Raw genomic sequence first — 18,593 nt, 5'->3', positions numbered from 1 at the left:
CAATTGTTGCAATTTTGGTGACAAACTTGCAATGTACTGATTAGGTCAATCAGCTTCCAAACGGTTCTACCTATATAAATATGTAATAGTGATTACTTTATATATAGTATATATACGTTTTAACCAATCAACTAGTCTAGTCATCAAAGGAGACAGATTTGGAATGTGGAATACATGGTCTTATCTACACCCTAGTTATCACGTCCGTGCACAGCTATCGGGCTCAAAGTCTGCTACGAAGTATTGTCCTTATCTAGATGAGAAACATTCCTCGTTCAACAATAGATAGTAGATATCAAATGCAGCTATCTGGTTGCAATACATCAGATTACATGTATTGCTAACCGAAGAATGCAAATCGCTCACCGACAAGGGAATCAATTTAGGCATGACAGACTCTCACACCACACAAATAGAATAACTAAGAACTTTCCACTATTACTGCATTAATCGTATCAATATTATGTGTGGATAAGAAAACGAAATAAATTTACGCAGCTCAAAAGCTTGTCTGCTAAAATACAAGAATTTGTCGTAACATCTATGAGTAAGAGAACAAGAAGCCTCTCGGGTCAAATACAAGCCTGTGTGATAATATTGAGGCCAGGCTGCGCGTAACATCTTTTCTCCAAAATACAGTCAATAGTTGCGCTTTTGTCTTTCAATGGTTCGTAGTCCCTCGCATCATCTTATGCATAAAAATGCAAAAAAATTAGAGATTTTTTTCTTCAAAGGAAGCTTTTCATAAGATCCTTCAATGAATAGAAATAGAAAAAGTGATTATTACCAATTTCTGAACTAAAACTTAAATCGAAATATAAAAGAAATCTAAACGTTTTAAATATAAATAAACTCGGAAAGACTCGCCGACATCACAAGTTGACAGGGATGAACTATTAGAATAGGTTAACTAGCAAAGTAATTTATTAGTGAACGACGAGTCTTTCGTTTTACAGTACTAATCGACTAGAACTAATCCGAATTTGCTACACATGACCTTTATGACCTTAGACCATAAAGAACCTCAACAGCGATTATATACTTGAAATAATAACGATTTTTATGGGGCAAGGAATGCAGTTAATGTGCAAATATTATTAATTGGTAAGCTATGAGAGGCCTTGTAACTACGCTACAGTTGTAAATAGTTCACCGGCTTCTTTTATACTTACACGAAGAGTGACTGCAATAATCAACATAGATGATGTCATAAAAGTGAAGGCGTCCCTCCCAGACAAGTCGTGACCAGCATGGTTTATGCCGTTGTTTAGGGAGCCGTAAGTGAAGAAAAAGACAACACAGGATGTCATGAGACCCTCGAGGAGGCTCAACGCAAATCTCTTCTTGTTAAACCACATGTCAGTAAGGCCTGGAGTATACAACTTAGGGTATTGCACAGAAAGGTTCTCATCCACATCCTAAAATACAATAAATAATAATAAGAATATATTTTTGTAAAACACTTTATGGTATACATAATAAAGGATTTCTAGGCAGGTGGATAATTGATGCCAACCCGCCAGTTGCAATCTTATGATCACATCGGCACAACAGACTCGAGTTTTATGTTGGTTCGAAACTTTTTTGCATCATTTGAGTTTCTTCTTTATTTTAAACGAAAACTGAAAATGAGCTGAAGATTAACACAAATAACCCTAAACTAATAACAATAACAATGGCCATCATACAGCCAGCGCTAATTTCATAAAATATTAGTAAGTAAATATAAAATAATAAAACAGTGATACACGCTAAACAGATTCATGCCCAACAGATTCATGTCCTTTTTGAAGCATCAGCTTCCGTAAACTAGAGCTTGGCTTATACAAAATTCCCTCATACAATTGAATGATTTCACTTGCCTACCATAGCGTGCAGGGCTGTATTTACTTTATGAAAAATGAGTCAGTCCAATAATAATATTATTACAAGTCAGATATGAATTGTTGTTAACTAGTTCCTCTTATTGCAGCAGCTACTTATAGTAACACACTATGTTATTGCAATAAGGTTTCCTAAAGTTGCACAGTAAATGTAAAGCACATGTTTTGTAATGACTATTAGTTGTCAACATGTTATCGCAAGCTCAAACACAAATAACATAAAATAACCAAAATTATTTTTTATGAATATGTAGTATATGGAAACGCAACAAGTCATGCAATTCTACAGAACTGGGCACGAAGAGGAACTACTCATTGGGCCTGATCAAAAGTAAAAACAAAATCTTAAAAAAAACACCTAAATAAAACTGTTGCTAGAACTGATGTGATATAAAACTAATAAAGATTTCAAGTGGGAGAACTTCAACATTGATTTGGCCTGGATAAGTCTAGACAATGCGGATGTTCTAAAGCTTTGTTTAGACCGAAAGAACCAGCTATATCGAGACAACCAGAATGATGAATCAGACCTAATATCAAATATTTACTATAATAAGAACCGTGTCTGTCTGTCTGAAGCCACATTTAACGGTTATGAAAAAGATTGTTTTCAACAAGATTTGAACTCACGACCTTCGGTGTACTAGACTAACACTCTACCACCTGAACTAATCAACTGTCTGGCCACAATTGTGGAATAATTGTCCAGTTAGTTATTATTATTATTTAGGAAATGACGATCTGTCATCGTGCACCGGACTGCCAGGATACCGCTAACTGCTAATTTGTCTTAGCCTAACTACTAATACACTATTTAGCTAGCAATATGACAAGGAGCTAATATAGGTCCTAATATAAGACCTATATGTATACCCGTGACCTATCTAAAAGACAACCAATGTGCTAGGGAATTGAAGCTGTGCATGAGGTATGTAAGATTCGTTTTGTAAGTAAATTTTTTTGAACATTGAAAACATGAAATAAGGGCGCCATTAATGGCTACAGTTGGAATGTCATGAACAAAAATATGTTAAGGTTGCGACCCGTAAACATTTCCTCATTTTCACAAATGCGTAGAGGAAGTATACAACTCCAAACTTCCTATGAAGCAATAACTAAAAGCTAAACAATAACTAAACTATAAGCTTACCTGATCAAAGACACCCATCATAACAACAGGCGCTGATGTGTAAACAACGTTGTATAGAGCTATGAATGTCTCACTGTATATTGTCTGCAAGAATCAGAGAACCTGAGTCACATCACAAATTCCAAAGCACTGAAAAATGTATCTCAGCCATATTTGCCAAATCTCCCGGTTTGCCCGGGACCCTCCAGTTTATTAAATCAGTCTCCCTTTTGCACAAAATCTTCCATTTTCCTCCAGCTTTTTCAATAAAAGTAGTGGTTTAATTCTTTTACTTGCCGTTTTCCCTTTGTTTACTAGTTGTGAGCCCTCATCGTCATACAAAGTTAGCAACAATGAAACAGATCGCTATTAAACCGTATGTTTACCATAAAACCTGGGCTATTTAGATTTAGCAGCATTGATGTCTAATGATTTGCTCTAGAGTTTTTCATCAATAAACCAAGATATACATGGAGCTGTGACATATCGTTGGCAAACGACCATGACCTCACATTGATAGTAGAGTACCTGAACATTGAATAAAATCGTGGAGGGCCTCCTATGTAGGTGCCAATGAAGAAAAAAAAACTTCACAAAGAAATCTAGGCTTCAGATTCAACTACTACATTTACCGTCAATCTCACGCTTTTTTTCTCCACTACTTGGCAAGTATGATCTCAGCTAAGTCAATGACTACTTGCTACAGGAAAAATGTGGTACAACTGACAAGGTATGAGGCATAGCAAATTTGTTTAAAGAAAATGAAGTATGACAACTCTCACTAAGTAGATGATATGTTACAAGACACAATTGTAATATTATGAACAATATTTTCTATCACATTAATTGTCCAATTCACTCTAGAGAACAACTTTTCTACAACTCAGAATTTACCTGGCATCACTACACTTCAAGCAAAGCTAAAGTAGGTATTACACAACCTTGAATACAGTAAACTAACAAGCAAATGTGTGGCATCCGTGTCTCGACAGCTGCTGCCAGCAAACAGCAGCATTCAAGCAGCAAATCTTCCCTAGTTTAGTTGAAAGGCAAAATGTCTTGCGAGAAATATAATGGAGCAAACCCACCTACAATATGTTGACAACTAAATGTATTTGAAAAACTTGGATGCAGTAGGCTATGGAACTTATGTACTGAAGTACACATACCTGTGCTGATGCTCCAATGAACCATGCGTACCAGAAATGTATTAAAGTGAATCCAAAATTCTTGTAGAAAAAATAAGCGAGGAATTTGCACATGCGGAGATAAGACCAGCGGCCATGTACGAGCAAGAGACGCTCGAGGAACCTAAATTGGGCAAAGGAAAAATCTGAAGAGAGAACAGCCTGCATCCCTTCCTGTCCACTGATTCCCACGCCGATATGGGCAGCTACAATAAATTATATGGTAGTTATAGTAATTAATGATTGTCTGCTTTAACAGTTCTCTCTCATTGTATAATGTCCACGGTACAAACAGTAACAGTTGTTTAACATTTCTCTCATTGTATGATAACCATTGTTACACTTGTGCTATTAAAACTGCAAACATACAAATTGAGATATGTAAAACAACTCATTCTACATTGTACATGTGTGTTAAGCCCTTATACAGCATTTCATGATTTCACACTCTTTTTCTCCATTCTCCTGATTCTATAGCATTCTGATTCTACTTATAAGCTGCGTGTTTCTTTCTATTAATTTTTTTCATGATTAAGACATTTTTAGAAGCTTGTAATGATTCCGATACGTAATATTGTTAAAAATTTGCAGTTGATTCCATCCGTTAGCTATAATGTGGCGGAAGATCGCAGAGGCCAGGGCTGGTTGCCAAGATGATACCGAGGTGACCGGCGTCAGGACTGAACCGAGCCCTGGGTCTCCAGAAGATACAACTGCCGGTGAGACTTACGGTCAGCCAAAGGTCGGCTGCCAAGTCGAACATGCTACCGAGGGGTGGAGCCAATCAAAAAGTAAGAGTGTATAAGGAGTGACTAAAGTGAAGATGAACAGAGATCCCTGGCAATCTCTTGCATACGATTCATTGTACGCGCACAGTTGGAAATGTTTGTATTCTTGTATATATTGTCAAGTATATATATTTCTATTACCTCGCACTCAGCGGTTTGTTCTCTTGTCGAGCAGTAAAGGCAACACGGCAGTTTCCTTTACAATAAACGATCAACCCTATATCGTCCAAAATTATGCTAATTTGTAGTTTGTTGCCAGGATTTTAAAGACATTCTAATAAATTAAACAATAAAAAAAAATGAGATGGTTTACCTTTGAAAAGTTTTTGCGATTTCACTTTGAAAATGAAATGGTTTTAATGCTCTCAAAAGGCGTCTGTAGCGTCTCACGAGTCTGAAACTTACCCTAGTGTCTTATGTTTCAGAACTGTGAGTTTAATTACTCAAAAGGTTGAATGAGAGCTCTGATGGAAAGTCACAATTTAGTGTTTTTATTCTGTAACCAAGTGACAGCGGACTGCACAAACAGCAACAACATTGCTCTGTGTTTTGACCGATAATGTCTATCACTAGTGTTAAACGCTATGAACTTTTGTCATATTTTTCATCTTCGTAGCATGTAAATGGTTTAAAACATCAAATCTTTAATTCTTCAAAGCGATTCAAACCTCCGTTTCAAGGGAGGATATTTTTGAAAACATCGTATCAATGCCATCAGTGTGACTAAACCATACATACTTCATTAATTTGACCAATATTGAAAGAGACCAGATTCATACTTTTGATCATGCTGACATCATTGGCTCCATCTCCAATTGCCAATGTGACAGACTGTTTGTTATTCTTGACTAGTTCAACAACCTGAGCTTTCTGCAGTGGAGTCACTCGGCAGCAGATGACAGCCTTACACATGCACCCTACCTCGAGCAGGAGTGCTTCCATGTCCTGTGTCAAGCCGTGTACCTACATGTACATACCAACCAGTTTACCACCACTAGTGCATAGCAGGTAGGAAACAAAAATAAATTCTGAATTTTCTATCGAACTACCAGAAAAATGAGTAGACCTACTGTGTTGTAACAATAGTAATCGTAGTCGTGATAAGCTATTATGTAGTTAGGATAGAGTGCTGTGTAGTCTTGTTAAGGAAAGCTGTGTTGTAAAGTCACTACAATAAGCTGTTACCACTTCACAAATTCACTTCACTTCAACTTCTCTTCAAATTTGAAAAACTCACATCACATGATCTGTTATGTTATTTCTCAACGAATTACATTTGATGAGAAATTAAATAAAGAATAACATGAAGGCTTTGACAGCAACCAACCTCTTGGTAAAGTACCGTATTTTCCGGACTATTAGCCGTCGCTTTTTCAGATGTTTTGAGCCATGCAGCTTATTTAGAGGCTGCGGGTATTCTGTGGTTTTTTCATTCACTGCTAGGGGCGCACTAACAGAAATTAGAATCAAGACTAAAGAAAAGTTATGCAAAGAAGCAGACGCTGCTTTTTTATTCATCTAGCAAATAAAACACGGACTTTACACAGAAGTGAAGTTGAGTAAATACTGGTTATTTTCTATTGCTTCTGTTCCGTTTTAACCGGCAAAGTTGCTGCCGTGTTAAAAAGCACTGTTAGGAGTTCTGCTGCCTAGACAAAAGGTGCGGCCTATGTATTGTTTTATTATCAGTTTTTTTTAAATAGAGCAGATGCGGCTTATATAGGGGTAATATATATATATATACGGCACATATGTATATTATAATATAATTATATATTATTATATATATATATATATATTATATATATAATATATATATACGGCTAATAGTTTGGAAAATAGGATAAAATTGATGCATCACAAGAGCTGACTGCCTCCGACTGCATTTTGAATTGATTGTAATATCTTTAATATAGAGTTTTACTGACTGACCAAAGCATTCTCCTTTAAATACTGTTACAGGAGCAAAATCATATGCAAAAATGGCTATTATAAAAATAGCAAAATATGAATTGATGTGGTTAGAATAATGGTTTGGACGAGCTTGGGAGCAAGTGTGGGCAACTACTGTGAAATATTTGTATATACAGCATTACTAAGAATGAAACTATGAATGATTTTATCTTTTAATTTAAAAAGCAGTAGGAAAAAGCAGACAACTCTTTGTATGTTATTTTAATGTAGCTTTCTGAATTTATAAGCATACTTGTCCGAACTATCATTCTAAAAACCAGTATTAAGTGAGCTGGTCATGAGTTCCCTAATATTTTCGACAAAAAACATATCTATAAGGAAATGAGCCAGCTCGCCCCGTTTGTATCACAATACCTGTTGTCAATGTAAATATGCGATAGCAAAGAGGATATATATGTAGAGTAGTTCTACACACAAGGAATGATTGACAATTAAACTCACCAAACTGTGCCCATTGATCACTATTCCAAAACCTCCAAACTCCTCTTCCTCCGTGTGACTGTGTCCAGACTCTGCATGGTCTTGAAAGGAAACAAGCTGTAACAAACGCACTATATTTTTGGGAAAACAAAATGAGATGAAAGAAAGTACGAAAAAGGGAACTGGATTAAAAAACCTGGTTACAAATCAGCAATAAATAGAAAGCTTTTAAAATTAGCGGTATTTTTATGAAGTTGTAGACAACTGTGAATCAAATGTTATTATCTCTCGAGCATCAAACACTTTATTATATTGTTTATCAAAGAGGTTCGAGACTAACAAATATAAACTCGTATCACAAACTTTAGAGTGGAAGCTAAATATGGAAGCTAAAGACTACTCGGTGCCGATACTAGTTGCAAGGCGTAATAAAAATAGTACACAAAATAACGAAGAGAGATAATATGTGGCAAAGTAAAGGCAATTTGCTTTTGCACTTTTTCAACTTGTCATTAGACAGATAGGAACTGGAGATTTTGTTATAAGCCTTCAATGACAAACTGCATTAAAATGTGCTTCAAAATTTTGAAGTGAAAATCTGCATACCATTATTATTACAAAATGATTACGGTATGTATGGGCCCTATATGCACATGTAGCCCACACATATGTACACGGATACATACAACTGAACATACATACAAACAACATTTACCAATACGCATGTAGGCACAGCCTTGAATATGGACATGAGTAAAAGAAATACGATCATGCATACATCCTGAACAATGCAATACATTTGAACAATGATTGAAATTACAGCAACAGGTAATTGCATGCATATTTCACGGCCATATAATGTAGTAAGATATATAACGTGATAACTCCGTTCCACTTAAAATTCTTGGAGAGATTCAAACAGAACAGCGGGTATATTATGCATTGCTTATACGCATGGAAAGATTGAGAGAAGTTTAATGTCTGCAATCATTGAGCAATGACCATCTAGATGTGCTACTTACAAGACCTGAAGAGCCAGCTTCCTGATAACACATAGGACAGATACAAAGATTATGCCTCGACGTAACATGCAGAATTGAGCTTGATATTTAGTATATGACTCTAGATATAGTGAAATTTAGAAAAAGACATAATGTCTGCCCACATTAACGATAAACATATAAACAAAGACCTCAAATTAATCTCAGATCAATAATTAAAGGACATAAACTCAATAATTTGAATGCAGCTTCGAGCTTACTTATACCGCTTCACTTTTGATGTCATTTATGATCAAACTGTAATAAGCTGCTCGCTGCCTCATACATTGTGTAAACACTGTCACCCATGCAAAAATTTTGTTTTGCATCCAACGCACATAAAGTTGTGGCATATATAAGTACAGCATATATAGATGTGTGGCACACACAAAAGCAGCATACATAAATATAGCGTACAAGCATATAGTGTATGTGCATACAGTATATTACAACATAACATGCAGGAATGTAGCATACAGAAATATAACGTACATTAATATCACATACATAAATGCTAATAAATATATTCCAAACATCTTCAAGTTGAACTCAGGTTTTAGATAAAAACAGACAAACAAGTACATATATTCTAGAAACGCAATTGGTTTCACTAAATAGACTATGACCAGCCCATAACCAAGGCCAAGAAGACATCACTTACTAACACACACCAAACCAGATGCATAGTCTCCTCTTGGCCCTCTTCCGAACTCAACCATATTCCCTTAACTCTAAACTTTCTAGCTGCACTTGAGCTAATAACAACCATTCACTAACAGTATGCTACTCCCAAAGCATCAGATATGAGACCGTGGACAGTAGTACAAGTTTGCTATGGTGGTCTTCAAACTGACGACAAATAGTGAAGTGGAACAACATGCAATTGAGGGCTACATAAGTCAGGGCCATGGTTGAATTTCCATAAGTTAGTAAGACAGTGTGCCGCCAGGTGCTCATGTTACCTGTACTTCACTAGAGAAATAAGTCTCGTTATAGACAGAATTGACCTGAAATAAACAACTATGGTTAATCGTGGAAGAAATGTTAGCAAGCAGAGACGAGCTTTGTCGGGCACAGACAGAAGCTGGTTGTTACGGCGCTAGCCACACCATTTAATTCTTACCGCAATATCTCCGGCATCATCTGAACTATGCCCTGTGTAGGTGCACTGGAAGTTACCAACATAAAAGGTATAAAAGAAAGAAGCTGTGAAACAGTGGATAAGTTTGAGATATTGTAGCAGAAGCACTTATAAAACAGGGATAACAAGATGAAATCCAAACATTGAAGCAATAAGAAACTAAAATCCATGGTGTCATTCCCAAAGCAGTGCATATATTCAATGTATTGATACATAAAGCATTGCCTAAAACTTGCTAAAATTACTAGATTTCTGTCATTCAGGCTTTATGATATATTTTTAATCTGCTGCTGACACAGTTGTGTAAAATTATGTTTCAATATTAAAAAAGAAAAATCATGGTTCAAAAATGTATATAAATTTGAAGGTGTCAGTGTATTTTTTAAAATTAGTAATGCTATTTGTCGGAATGGCTTAAAAAGCTAAGCCTTCTACAAAAAAGTCAAGATGGCATCACAAAAATTGAGATGATTATGTGATGGTTTACTCTATGAAAGCCCTAGTACTCTATGACAGCCCTAGTACTCTAAGAAAGCCCTAGTACTCTATAACAGCCCTAGTACTCTATAACAGCCCTAGTACTCTATGAAAGCCCTAGTACTCTATGAAAGCCCTAGTACTCTATAACAGCCCTAGCACTCTATAACAGCCCTAGTACTCTATGAAAGCCCTAGTACTCTATAAAATCTCTTGCACTCTATGAAAGCCCTATTACTCTAAGAATAGTTTGGAAAGCTGACAATAGTTTCTCTCACTATGCAGTAATTCACTGATTGTTTCCTTCCTGATTCCTTCGTTGTCCTACACTTATGGGCTAGTCAGACAAAGTAGCGAGCTGACCGAAATGTGATTATTTTAAAGTGTGTCATCTACTACAAAACTGAAAACTGAGCGCAATAAACCTCAGGCTATGGAGAGTCGCAGGCTATAGAAATCCTTGATCAACTATTAGCGTGTTAGTACGAAGCTCTCTAACCACACAATAAACAATAAAGTGACAGCAAGGATTTGCTACTAGTTTTCTAATAGAGTAAGTAGGTTAGGTAGAGAAAGGTATGGTAAGTAGCACAACATAACTTACTTACATGTACAACACGTTGCATCTTTAAAGAAAGGATAAGGAGCTACACTCATTTATATCACAACAAAAAGGTGCAAGAAAATAATGAGATGGAATCTTAAATGCATGAAGCAGATGCGAGGAGCTTCCTGGTAAGCACTCACCACAAAATATAGCGTGGCTTAAAATGAGTCATGAGAACACTTACGTGCATAATTTGTTTTTTATCCTTATCACATAAAAAGGCCAGGAGTTGCACAAAATATCAAGATGCACTGATAGGCATTGGCATCATGCAAGCTCATGCGAGTGACTACATCTGGGAATAGCGGTCACAACATTTCAATCGTAAAAAATAATAGATATCAGTATATGATCGCTTATGAGAAGACCCATCACTCACCCAAGAGAAAAGTGCACCCAGAAACATAAATCAGCTGGCAGAGGGCAAGCAAATTTGTGGTGAAGACAATGAGTCATGGATTTCATATCGAACCCATCCGCTAGCACTAGCTCCGATCACAACACAGAAAATTCTAAAGCTCTGAAGATGATACGCACCTCCACAACATCTCCATTTTGCTCCACAGCAGGGGAAGACTGTTTGAGAACCTCTTGCATACGGCTCTTCGCATTGGTCAGTTGTTCCTCGACGTCTGCCGATGTCTCGCCGTCCACAACAAACACGTCTTCCATTTGGTCAGTAAGTAGCTTACACGAGTAGCCAATGTTTATCGCTGTCTCTACATGATAAAAAGGTTCGGCTCAGCAAGACTAGAATGAGAATAAGATGTGAAAAGTTACATTCTGCATGATGCAAAAACAGTATCATCACTTTCGGCTGGTATGGATTTTTCGACTAGTTTTCTTGTAAGACAATGAAAAACATGCATTATAACTCATGGGTTCTCCATAACTAGTTAAAAAACACAATGTGAATTATAACAACTGTCCTCAGCTGGTAAATGTTAAAAAGATGAAGAATCCACAACATGAACTTAAAAGTTAAAATATATAAAAACTGGGGGTGTTGACAGTCTGACTGTTTACACTGCTACTGATAATGTAGGTAGAGCACTGACCTTGCTTGTCACCTGTAAGCACCCATATTTTGATGCCTGCCATGGCCAAATTGGCAATAGTATCAGGTACTCCGTCCTGCAGTTTATCCTCAATAGCTGTAGCCCCAATTAGAGTCATGTTTGTCTACAATTCATATCCCTTACAGGACAGATATATGCAACACAGATCCTTCCACTACCAGTTTGATTATAGACTTGTACAGTGGACCCCGCCATACAACATTAATTCGTTCCGGTGTTGGCATTGTAAGGCCAAATCGTAGTATAGAGGGGTATAGAAACCCATATTGATTATCTAATGCAAACACCCCTGGTAAAAAACATCGAAATTTTATATATGTACTGTACATATTGAAAATTAGTAACCAAAATAGTATATTAAGCTTAGTAACTATAGTTACCTACAGTAACTATAGTTACCTACAGTAACTATAGTTACCTACAGTAACTATAGTTACCTACAGTAACTATAGTTACCTACAGTAACTATAGTTACCTACAGTAACTATAGTTACTGTAGGTAACTTTAGTGTATTTAGTGGTTATGATCTGCTTATGATTATAGTTACGGCATGATCCTGACTTTTTTTAACTTCGTTATCAATCTTAAGACCCATGGCTAACAAATTAAAGTTATATATTTAGTGATGTAGTTATATATGTATAATGAATAAAAGTTTATAGTAAATATGATATTAAACAATAAAATGCATAATATAAATTTTTGCTTTTGCTTACCTGATTGTTGTTTCACTCACACAATATCAAGCATTTACAAAACACGAAGAATGCTGAACTGAGAGAGCGAGCATCATATCTCTATCAGGCGTGTTGGGAGGGATTTCAGCGACTAGCGTATTGACGTTTTTGTTATTCCGACATTCACTAGTGTTACATGCTACAAATTTTTGAGCTTCGAAGTTGTGGTTTTGATCGTAGGATGAGGAGGACAAATTTACATGATACGCAAGAGTGGTCGCACTACTCGCAATTATTCTTAGCTGATGAGTTTGCGTGCTACAAAGAAATTGTCGTACAACTCCGTGTTTTCTATATTAGTCTGTTGTGCTTTTATCTACAACGGGGCGCATAATTTATATCGCGGCTGGCACTCCTAGAATGCGTCTAAGGTCAAACATCAATGTCAAAGTGTGTACGAAATTTTTCTTTAAATTTCGGAGTTAATATACATTTTATTTTGAAGATATTTTTAAAACACATGCAAGAAAAACAGGGATGCTGTAAGGACGTAACTAATGAAAACGATGAAAATCCAACCTCCGATCGCAAAGATTTGTGCAATAATACGAATATCGATGTTTACATCATACGCAGTACTTCGTTGATACGATGTTTTCAAAAATACCACCTTGAAACGGAGGTTTGAATCGCTTCGAAGATTTAAAGATTCGATGTTTTGAACCATTTACATGCTACGGAGATGAAAAATACAACAAAACTTCGTAGCATGTAACACTAGTGATATTCAGCACATCAACCGCCAAATCTGAATTTCGAGAAACATTTTTGTTGATGCCGTCTGGCCAAGAAAATGCTACAACGAGGGAACAAAAAACATTGTGTTCCACATCGTAAGGCAAGAAAACCGTAAAAAAGGTACATCGTACTCGAGGGTGTACTGTATTTTTTTTCTACTACTTACATGTATATTATATATACAATATATATATACAATATATATATATCGTATATATAATATACATGTATCTATATACATATACATGAATCTTACATATATATATACATGTAAAATCTACATTTAAATTAACATTAAATCTAAATAAGATTAAGAAAAAACCATGGCATAAATATACAATGATTTAAGCTAATAGTAAATACCTCGATTAGCTCGTAAGCATCGTGGAGTTTATCATCTCTATCTGATAAGGCTATGCTGGCCTTGTAGTGGATTTCTTTCCAGGTGTCATATTCTTCATGTTTCAAGTCTTTGTATGCGAGAGTTAGGGTCCGTAGGCCGATGTTAGCGTATGACTGAATGTATAACATAAAGGCAATTATAATTCACTATTCATATACAGTATATATTACCGACAGACAACTGCTTTCATATTTATGTCAAAGACTATGACCTGTTAGATGTCTTGAACCTATTACGTACTTGATGCTTATCAGATGCTGGTTGCTACAACTGATGCGCTGGTACTCCGTATGACAAATGTATGGCCAAAACACGCTTCATTGCTGCAGAAGTATGAGGCAGCAATGACGCAGTGTAATAATTCAATGAGGCAGCACATTGAATTACACCAATAGGAGAGACAAAAGTGACGTGGAAAATACTAACTCTTCCGCTACCAAACTAATTTTTTTCTGGACATGATTACATATTTTGTAAAACCTACCATTTGATATGGTGCATATAAATTGTCATAACCTTTGAACCACACGGCCTATAAAAATATTTTGATACCAAATTAAATTTAGCATAGAATTTCACATCAGCGGATGCCATAAAAACGCCACAAATGTTTTGCAGAATGTGTTTGGACACCTTTATGTCCATTTCCTCTACCACTGTGAGCATGCTCTGAGTCAGGCGAGTTATCAATATTATTACAGCTTATGGCATTATTATTATTATTATTATCGCTAAAGTGAATTAATCACCCTCAGTAATATTATCAGAAACGTTTGTACAAAACCTACTAAAGCCGTGCCATGTGGCTCTTGGCCATACGCGAACGCTATGCCAAGCCGTACTATGTGGCTCATGTTACACAAAGAGTTAAAACTGTCAATGCTGTTAACATCAAGTTTCTTGTGATATAGCTTAGCTTTAAAACGCTTCTTGCCATAAGATCTCTCGCCATCATCAATCATCACATACATGTTTAAGTTTTTGTTATAAAAATCAATTGCATTTTTCAACACTCAATCAACACGCAATCACACCACCAACTTTGAGTGAGTCATTGCCTAATGGATGCTTAGCCATAGAGACTCATATTATTGTTTAAAAGGCACCCTGATTTGCGATAACCACACCCTCCTGATATAGAACAATATTACTCACATTTAGATGCGCATTGGTAGCATCTAACAGTGATCGTGAGTCTTCACTAAGTCGAGCGTTTACCATTGTATCAGCACCTTTACAGAGCAGCTTTATCTTATCCTCCTTTTTGACTATCACCTAGAAGCGACATAAACTCATTACCGGAATTCGTAAATCACACCAACATCTGTATGAAGAGTGGCACGAACACTCGCCTAGCAAACGTACCGACATTCTTTTTCTGACATTGTTGAAGTCAAGAATACAAAGCAGATCGTAGACTTCCTTTTCTCCATGTACCTCGATCGTTACGGTCGTCGGCGAACGATTGAGGAAAACGAAGCCAAAGTCTCTCGCTCCACCTACCAGTGCTTCTTCATCTGGTGACTGAGCTTGGTAGATCAGTTTATCTGCAGACATGTGAAAGTGTGAAAGGTAACAGGAACTAGCTAGCGAAGGACAAACAGATCTCGGTCTAAATCACACTTGGTACGTGTGTTCAAATTACAAGTGATGATATTAATATACAATATATGTTACAACCAGCCAATGTGCCGTCTGCAATATCATTATAGCTTTGACCACCTGACCACCCACCTAGCTACACACCTGAACAAAGGCCCAACTACATGGATAGGTGAGCTATTGACCTAGTATTTTCAACAATCTCTGGCAAGGGTAGTAGCTCTTTTACATGCCTTGACTATAAAAACAATTTTTGTATGTACACTTCATCTTACCACTCGTAATTATTTATTTTGATGGTTTGCTATGGGACATCTTCAGCTAGCTGCTTATGTATTTACATAAAATATGATTGCTCATTTTAAACTTCATCTTTCTCTTGTATTACATCTATACGTGTGTATATACACAGTATAAAGCTAACCTCTATACGTGTGTATATACACAGTATAAAGCTAACCTCTATACGTGTGTATATACACAGTATAAAGCTAACCTCTATACGTGTGTATATACACAGTATAAAGCTAACCTCTATACGTGTGTATATACACAGTATAAAGCTAACCTCTATGCGTGTGTATATACACAGTATAAAGCTAACCTCTATACGTGTGTATATACACAGTATAAAGCTAACCTCTATACGTGTGTATATACACAGTATAAAGCTAACCTCTATACGTGTGTATATACACAGTATAAAGCTAACCTCTATACGTGTGTATATACACAGTATAAAGCTAACCTCTATACGTGTGTATATACACAGTATAAAGCTAACCTCTATACGTGTGTATATACACAGTATAAAGCTAACCTCTATTCGTGTGTATATACACAGTATAAAGCTAACCTCTATACGTGTGTATATACACAGTATAAAGCTAACCTCTATACGTGTGTATATACACAGTATAAAGCTAACCTCTATACGTGTGTATATACACAGTATAAAGCTAACCTCTATACGTGTGTATATACACAGTATAAAGCTAACATCTATACGTGTGTATATACACAGTATAAAGCTAACCAAACTCTAGTAGATAATGTGGGTGTCACTCTGTAATACATATATGTAACCTAACCAAACTCTCCAGTAGATAATGTGGGTGTCACTCTGTAATACATATATGTAACCTAACCAAACTCTCCAGTAGATAATGTGGGTGTCACTCTGTAATACATATATGTAACCTAACCAAACTCTCCAGTAGATAATGTGGGTGTCACTCTGTAATACATATATGTAACCTAACCAAACTCTCCAGTAGATAATGTGGGTGTCACTCTGTAATACATATATGTAACCTAACCAAACTCTCCAGTAGATAATGTGGGTGTCACTCTGTAATACATATATGTAACCTAACCAAACTCTCCAGTAGATAATGTGGGTGTCACTCTGTAATACATATATGTAACCTAACCAAACTCTCCAGTAGATAATGTGGGTGTCACTCTGTAATACATATATGTAACCTAACCAAACTCTCCAGTAGATAATGTGGGTGTCACTCTGTAATACATATATGTAACCTAACCAAACTCTCCAGTAGATAATGTGGGTGTCACTCTGTAATACATATATGTAACCTAACCAAACTCTCCAGTAGATAATGTGGGTGTCACTCTGTAATACATATATGTAACCTAACCAAACTCTCCAGTAGATAATGTGGGTGTCACTCTGTAATACATATATGTAACCTAACCAAACTCTCCAGTAGATAATGTGGGTGTCACTCTGTAATACATATATGTAACCTAACCAAACTCTCCAGTAGATAATGTGGGTGTCACTCTGTAATACATATATGTAACCTAACCAAACTCTCCAGTAGATAATGTGGGTGTCACTCTGTAATACATATATGTAACCTAACCAAACTCTCCAGTAGATAATGTGGGTGTCACTCTGTAATACATATATGTAACCTAACCAAACTCTCCAGTAGATAATGTGGGTGTCACTCTGTAATACATATATGTAACCTAACCAAACTCTCCAATAGATAATGTGGGTGTCACTCTGTAATACATATATGTAACCTAACCAACCATTCTTCATCTCTGGCATGACTGTGTGACAGAGAGCGAGCAATCTAAAAAACTCAGCGCAACCATCATCTCTGCTCTTTATGTCCTTGAGAAGACGTCTGTCATACCAAGCAAGCTTGTCATACCACGGGTTAGCAGAGAAATCGCAGAGAGTAGGAGTCTAAACAACAAATGAATACTTCTGTAACGATGTGTAGAAGAGTTGATGGTATCAAATGGGATAAGAGTCATTTATTGATCGTAAATGTTTAACTTATTCGTTTGTGAGAATTACTACCAACTAGTATCATACTTTTATGTGATCCAACTGACAGTTAGATATTAAGAATGGTAGAGAAAGCACGACTCCAATACCCTATATTATTAGTAGTCTCACTTTTAACTACAGGTACATACGTGGAAACCCAAATACAAATCGTTTGAGTTACCCCTGTTTTTGCTTATGAGCAAATGATCAGTGGTTTGTATAATTGAGCCAATAGACAGTGAGCTGGCCAATTAAACCAATAAACAGCGAGTAGAATAATTGAACCAATAGAAAGAAAGCTGATAATTATACCATTCAAATCCTAGCAAGCTAACTTTAGAGGTAGCTGAGCAGATCACATGACTTGTTGGAGCGAGACTATCATTCATTAACCCACACAGATTTGGTAATTATCTCCCCTGAGACGTTTAACATAGAAATAAGTTCACCAACTTTTTTAATTGACCAAATTACATATACATGAGATGCATTCCAACTTTTTGCTAGCTTGTATAACAATAAAAGATTAACAAAACATGTTAGCAATGAGAAATACATCCACGAGTAAGATTAGTGAAAAATAATAGTATAAAATATAAATAAGCCAAACAAGTACAAACAAGTACTAGCTGTTTTACGTGGTTTCTAGCACGACTAGGGGCAGTAGCTAGGGGCCATGCTAATCCTATTGACTACCTACTTTGTCTGAAACTCGCGACTATTACACTTACAGCAGTATTCACGTCAATAACATTTCCATCTGCATCTGTAGGGTCCCCATATGAGTGACCTCGGATAGAGCATTTGTTGAAAGTCATTATGTTCTACAACCAAACAACTTACTGAAACATTGTTCAAAAACTAGTGGGCGAAAGGCTACTACAACTTTTTTAATATAACTTATAAAAATTACTATTATTTATATTACATTATCAATATTGTCAACAAGATAATAAAAACACCACATAATGTGGGTTGTACTAAAACATCCTGTACTAAAACAGTACAGGAAATGCTCTATTAAAGGAAATATAAGTACCGATTTGGGGAGCAAGCTGCAAATTTACCACAAACTA

The 18,593-nt window shown here is 36.2% G+C and overlaps 1 protein-coding gene across 1 annotated transcript in view; it reads right to left on the bottom strand.

The window, feature by feature from the left end:
• Positions 1-18,593, bottom strand: part of LOC137385364 (phospholipid-transporting ATPase ID-like) — a 48,336-nt gene that overhangs the window by 1,816 nt on the left and 27,927 nt on the right. The window contains exons 9-22 of the mRNA XM_068071813.1: positions 18,249-18,341; positions 17,271-17,430; positions 14,970-15,151; positions 14,760-14,879; positions 13,565-13,717; positions 11,705-11,828; positions 11,184-11,365; positions 10,648-10,665; positions 9,545-9,589; positions 7,403-7,498; positions 5,767-5,950; positions 4,182-4,405; positions 3,034-3,117; positions 1,173-1,418 (exon numbers count right to left, since the gene is read on the bottom strand). Coding sequence (XP_067927914.1) covers positions 1,173-1,418; positions 3,034-3,117; positions 4,182-4,405; positions 5,767-5,950; positions 7,403-7,498; positions 9,545-9,589; positions 10,648-10,665; positions 11,184-11,365; positions 11,705-11,828; positions 13,565-13,717; positions 14,760-14,879; positions 14,970-15,151; positions 17,271-17,430; positions 18,249-18,341 — 1,911 coding nt within the window. The remainder of the gene's footprint in view (positions 1-1,172; positions 1,419-3,033; positions 3,118-4,181; positions 4,406-5,766; positions 5,951-7,402; positions 7,499-9,544; positions 9,590-10,647; positions 10,666-11,183; positions 11,366-11,704; positions 11,829-13,564; positions 13,718-14,759; positions 14,880-14,969; positions 15,152-17,270; positions 17,431-18,248; positions 18,342-18,593) is intronic.

Source organism: Watersipora subatra, chromosome 1 (genome assembly GCF_963576615.1).
Source record: "Watersipora subatra chromosome 1, tzWatSuba1.1, whole genome shotgun sequence".
NCBI classification, from domain to species: domain Eukaryota; kingdom Metazoa; phylum Bryozoa; class Gymnolaemata; order Cheilostomatida; family Watersiporidae; genus Watersipora; species Watersipora subatra.
Note: the sequence above shows the minus strand (reverse complement) of the source record. Positions and strands in the feature narration are given on the sequence as shown.